The 6,328-nt window shown below is 38.5% G+C and overlaps 1 protein-coding gene across 7 annotated transcripts; it reads right to left on the reverse strand.

Annotated features, from left to right (window-relative positions):
- Positions 1–287: 287 nt before the first annotated feature.
- Positions 288–3,440, reverse strand: LOC103446783 (F-box protein CPR1). 7 transcript variants are annotated; one of them, XR_003766382.2, is made up of 4 exons: positions 2,103–3,422; positions 1,840–1,916; positions 973–1,060; positions 288–728 (listed from the first exon to the last, which is right to left on the reverse strand). XR_003766382.2 is itself a non-coding variant. In XM_008385920.4 (3 exons), exons 1-2 carry the CDS (start codon positions 3,290–3,292, stop codon positions 1,877–1,879), a joined length of 1,230 nt encoding a protein of 409 aa, XP_008384142.3. In that variant the 5' UTR covers positions 3,293–3,422; the 3' UTR covers positions 288–584; positions 1,840–1,876. The 7 variants fall into 7 exon arrangements, 6 of the variants coding, with proteins under 6 accessions (XP_008384142.3, XP_008384143.3, XP_008384141.3 ...); XM_008385920.4 differs by lacking the exon at positions 973–1,060 and having other exon boundaries at positions 288–584; XM_008385921.4 differs by lacking the exon at positions 973–1,060.
- Between the last annotated feature and the right edge of the window lie 2,888 nt (positions 3,441–6,328).

Consider the following 6,328-nt stretch of genomic DNA (forward strand, 5'->3'; position numbering starts at 1 on the left):
AAGTATTCCTAGTGACAAGAGATGTGATATCTACACACTTCTTTTTATTTTTCCCACATTTTTTTTGTTTTCAACCATCGGATCGGATGAATTGAAAAAGATCCACAGACAAAAATTAACAAGGGACATGTAAGAAGTAAAAAGAGATGTGTGGATAGCACACCCCTAAACATAGGCTTTTTCTTACAAAGATTTTTTAGTATGGTTCCGGTAACCTATATTCGGCGGTTTTGGACCGTTAGATTGTTGGTCAAAGATACAACGATCAATATCCAACAGCTAAAAACTCTGTAATATAGGATACCTACCCTTGAACATAATATAATTTTCGTTTCTTACATACCATCTGAAGAAGGCCAATCAAAGTCACTTAACAAAATACTCCGCAAAACATAGACCACATGTTGCTGCAAGAATACCATTTCATGAGATCTCAAGGGTTGGAATGAATGACGTCCCGGTGACGGCAGCATTCCAATCAAAAACTCCACCGTGATTCAAAATGTGAAGGTCATAGCCCCCCTACAAACGGAACTCGGATTGGCCGCTCAAAAGTGTGAGGTTGTGCACAAAATCTTCTTCACCTGCAGATAAGTTCCAGAATGAAACATTGGTGGCGCACTTGGGTGAACCGTGAGCCGTTGATCAGTTGAATCCATTTCGGTAACAAGCATTTTCAACACAAAAGCTTTTTATCCAGCCCCTCACAAGAAACAGATCTGGTCGAGCTAGTATACAAAGTATGAAGAAACAATATCATGAATATCATCTAATACTGTAGAACATCTTAATGACTGTGCCTAACGGCCTGATTACATCATCCGCAGGGTATGTCTAACAATCAAGCGGATCCAGCTCCAAATGTTAGTCCCACCCCAACTGCAGAGGTCCCCCGCTTGATTGTGAGAGCGCCCCTACGGATGACTTCCCAAGAATTTCACTTATAATTCTATGGAGAATAGCAAAGCCCACCTCAAATGATAGTCCCACCCTAAATCTAGACTGTTGCCGTTTCCTCCAGCAAACTATTTTGAAGATGGGACGAAATGTGAAATCGAGCCTGTGAATAATTTCAGAGTATATGAGAAGTGCTTTCCCTCATAATCTAGAGATTAGCATTGCTGTCAAACAATGTGGCATAGTGACCGTATGGGCCATCCGCTAAAGAACACTCACGATCCTTCATTGAGGAACCCAGTAAGAAATGACTTGTGAGCTGTGCTGTATGTGTTTTCAAAGTGAAACACAAAAATCAAATCCTAATGTGATATAAGTAATTGAAATGAAAAGCTACAACTGTCGGTTTCAAAGGTTAAAAGTTCTTACATACTCATTTCTTATATATACAGAGCTAGAAGAAACAGAAAATACTACTTTGAAAAACAGTGACTATTACATTCAACAGCGCAGTGACCATATCAGATAGTAGAGTGGCTATCGAATTCAGAATATCTTACAGAAGTTCAAGTACTTAAATGGAAAAAGATATCATAGAGAAAGCAGGTCTTGGTTAGCAGCTCTGGAAGAAGAAATGTGCACCTGATATGGTTAACAATCAGACCAAACCTGACTCGAGTATGTTCGTTTAATGGAAGTTAAAGCATTCTAAGGCAACTATGCTCTAATCATTTGGCACACGCTGATGTGCTCAGTTCAAGTACACAACCCGGCTACTTCATATTCAGCCCTGAGAGAAACAATTGTTTCGAAGACCAAAGTAAAAGTGGGTGAATGAGACACCCATGCATTCTGCGTTGATCCTACTTTTCGGTATCTCGAGTAACTATGGTTCCTACCTTATATCTAAACTAGAGTCCCAAGTATAAGTCAGATAATTACCTCTCTGTTCTATGTTCTCGTCTTTTGTTCTGATTGCCTACAGCACCAATTTGAAGCCTTGAGCCAGGAAATCATCCCTAACAAATACAAGAACCACCTCAACACATCAATCACTGAATACTGACTCACATAATAGCATATATAACAATATTGCAGCAAATTACCAATTAATCTAAATTTTGATACCTAAAACAATCACAACATGGATACTTTTGCAGATACAATCAAATGGGCAATGAAATGTGAAAAAGCATGCCATTTACCTCTTCTTATTCTGCTTGTCCCCTGCTGCTTCCTGCTGCTTCTCATCCTCTGGTCTACGAGGATGAACCGGAACAAGGCTTTCCATACAAACTACAGCCTCAAACATAGCTGGCAAGCCGCGAACCTTAACACGCTTGACCTTCTGGCTTTTCAGGTCAAACCAAACAAGACTTTCGTGGTCTTGTTCGAACAACACTTCGCGGTCATTCTTTGAATACACCAAAGGCCTAACGCTCTTGATTCTTCGAGTTTGCGCAACGGTAAACAATTTACTCCAAGACTCTCTAACCCCATACTCCTTCAATGTCCACACATCAACATCCTTATCTTCATATTTAGCTACAATGCAAAGACACCCTCCCAAGCATCCCACATCAATCTGACACTTCCTGTCCATGTTCTGCGGCATAGGCACCTCACGAAAAGTCTCATTCGCAACGTCAAATGCAATGACCGATTCGGTTGCAGCTTGATCCAATTCGAGGTTCCGAGTCACCACCCAATGCACACAACCGCTCACAAGAATCCCCATTTTTCGTGTGTTACAGAGTACATAAGGCATGTCTTCGACTCGCTTCCACTCGTTGTTTCTCAAGCTATAAACCCTCACCTCGGAATGAAACGACAGGTGATCCAATCCGATAAACTGAGAAATCCTCACCAATTTATAGTCATCCTGAATAGCGTCGTATCCAAGACCATAAACCCTCGCGCCACATAAGCACATGTTCGAATCGCGCTTTCGATCCGATGGCAGAGACGGCAAGATTCTGTACTTCTTCGTCGACGGGTTCCAGAGAGCGATGTCTTCGGCCACGTTACAGAGGCACAGAAGGCCGTTGCAGGATCCCAAAACGCGAATTCGATTGCTGTAGCACATGAGTGGATGATTGAGCTCGACGGCGTCGTTTAAGGAGTCGAAACTGATGCAGTAGAGGTCGGAGTCCCTTTTGAGAATCAAACTGAGATGCGATTTGGACTCTGCCGATTGCGTGAGGTGGAGATGGACGAAGTATGAGCTGTCGATGAGCGACCGCCATGGTTTTGCAATCGACCGGAAGCGGAGGAGGCGGGCGACGGGCAGACGAGAGAGTATGTCGACGATTACCTCCGGCGGGAGGTCGGCCATGGCCATGGTTGCTTGGATTTGAAGCTGCGTCGTATCTAGGGTGGATTTTGGAGTCTTCATTTCTGGAATTTGCTTGCAGGGTCTAGGGTTTTCACTTTCACTTTCTTTCGCGGTGTTCTTTGCAGATCGGGGAAGTAATTCAAGTAGGTGGGGGTTTGGAGAAATGCGAGATGAGTCATGAGAGCGCGCCGTTCCTTACAAGATTTCTCGTGAGCCACGTGATGTACTGAAAAAGATGGTTTTTCCGCTTAAAGGTCAACGTGGAGCTCGCGAATGAGCACCACGTCCGAAGCCTATTCCCTCTCTCCCATCGAATTCAATAAACTATTTTTTAAAGTTTCGATATTGGTCGAAGAAAGATTTTTCAATAAAATATTTTTAAAAGTTTCGATATTGGTCGAAGTCAGATGATGTTAAATTTTTTTCTCTCCTTATAATGACATAACGTACCAACCGTGTTTCAAACCCATTAAAGAATTTATCAACAAAGAGAAGTTCGAACTAAATTATTATGATTTTCTTATTTTTTTTATTATAGAACTACCTTAAATCTAACACCTCTTACATTTGGGGAAGAGAGAACTTAACTTAATGAAGTCAAATTTTTTTTTAACAAATAATATTATCTTTACGAAGAGTAGAACTTAGTCACACAATAAATAAGCGATAAAAAGAAATTGGTTTAAATTTATCTTTAGCTAAAATCGAACTTAAAATCTCTCATTTATTAGTGAATAAATCTTCTCATTTTAAGTTTAAGAGTTCACAAGAGTACATTTTCTCCCCCCAAATATCAAGTTTGAATCCCTTTTGCAGTAGCTTGCATTAAAAAATGAAAAATTCATTTCTTTAGGTCCATAATCACATGTTTTGCAATAAAAATGAAAAATGATCATTTAGACATATAAAACTAATTGAAAAAAAAATTCTATTTAACGCATCTTGGTCTTAGGTTTGTGTGATCAATTACTTTATCTTGTCACGATAAAGTAAATATATTATGTCATCATTAAACCAATACAACCGACTTTATTACGAGATACCTCATGACGTTCACATTGATTTAATTTGTTCATCTGCATCTAGCATTCCATAGACCTTATACAATACGATAAAGCATGCAAAATCAAAGCAATAAGTCTGAGAAGAATTCAATTTTGGACGGCATGACTGTTTCTATTTTTGCACCGGCATTTGAGTTGTCTTTGATCTAGTTCTAGGTATAAAAAGAAACAAAAGCAAAACTTTGAGAAATACTTACGTGTGGGGATCATGGCTACAGGAAATGAAAGAGACTGAAACTTGAAGAAGAGAAATGAAAGAATTAAGTTGTTATTGTTGAGAATGAATTTCATATTGATGGGATGAGAGATCTTACATGGACTTTTATGGCGGATTGGAACCTTAACTTCTTCATGGTATCAGAGCAGGTTGTCTCACATGTGAAGCCTAATGGTCAAACGTGTTTCACGTCACCCCATTTGTATTATCCATGTGTTAGGTTTGAAGATACGCTACATATGAGGATGAGTGTTAAGAATGAATCTCATATTGTTGAGAGGAGAGACTTTAGATGTAAGTAAGTTGAACTACTCTTCATATTACTAATTAGTTTTATAAAGAAACTCTATCTTTCTTTAGTTATTTCAAAGTAAAACCAAACGTACAATGTCTCACATAAAGGACTGATGCCCTACTTATACATACGTTAACATTTGCTGTTCCCGTGTGAGATACTTGGAGAAGAATCATCAAGGCCTTGCCCAATATGTGTTTTACGTCACCTTCATTAACAAAATACGTATCACTAAGAGATATGATTTTTGAATGTCTTATTTTCAGTCCCACACGTTTTATTTCGAAATTGAGGGCAGCTAGAGATTGATATGAATTATTCTTACGTGTTGTGATCAGATTATACTAATAAAAAAATAAACACGTTAATTAATAATAATGTGATCATCAACGATCACATCATATAATTTAAATTGATAATCTCTTTAGCATTATCTTAAAAAATAATCCAATATCACTTGTAAGCGGATTTGGATCCTCTCCTGAGCAGGAGATCAGGATCCTTGGGATCAAACAACATGGCCCGTTGGATTTTAATCTAACGGCTACAAACAGGGGGTCCCTTTAAAAGTTATAATAATCATAGTCGTTGGATTAAAATCCAACTGCCCATATTGTTTGATCCTTAATCCAACTGTCCATGTTATTTGATCCCGAGGATCCTGATCTCCTGCTCAGGAGAGGATCCAAATCCCTTGTAATCTTAATCTTCAGTGATAAAATGTATTTGGGTCTGCCACGTGTACATACACATCATTTCGAGGTCAAGAAAACAATATAAAAATCAAACTAATTGTGAATAAAGCTTCTCTATTCTCCACTTAACCATTCCACAGTTTCTTCATTGTTTTTTGACATGGACATAGGAAAGAGATGTTGTCTAAATCTCTTTCATCAAGATCATTAGATCAAGTGATCTAGGTCTTTGAATTTTCATCGAACAGTTAAAAAGTATATAGCTTTTAAGACATCAAAACAAGTAGACCGTTAGATAAAAATTCAAAAGCCCGAATCACTTGATTTGATGGCCTTGATGGAAGAGATCCGGAAAGGATCTCTTTCCATTGATATATTTCAATCTACATGGTTTATAGTACAACCATTCAGATGATAACCTGGATGGACCTTGCATTATTATCAAGTTTGGATTTGGATCCTCTCCTAAACTTAGAAGATTGAGTCTCCTGAGCAAATCAAACGGGCCGTTGAATAATTATAGTAACCACTACAATTATTATAACTTTTAAAGGAGTCTTCTGTTTATAGCCGTTTGATCAAAATCCAACGGTCTATATGATTTGCTCAGAAAGCTCAGGAGAGATCCAAATCCATCAAGTTCAATGGTTGTGGCAATTTGTAGTCCTTTTCTGCACACGTGGCTCTGTTTCGTGGCCTCTTTTCCCGCACTAAATTTGAATGAGAGGTCATCTATTAGAAAATGTCATACTTTGCCATGTTTTTTTTTTTTTGGAAACTCTTTTTTTTTTTTTGATTTTTTTTTTTTGGAAACTCACTTTGCCT

Source organism: Malus domestica, chromosome 10, assembly GCF_042453785.1.
Source record: "Malus domestica chromosome 10, GDT2T_hap1".
Taxonomy (NCBI): domain Eukaryota; kingdom Viridiplantae; phylum Streptophyta; class Magnoliopsida; order Rosales; family Rosaceae; genus Malus; species Malus domestica.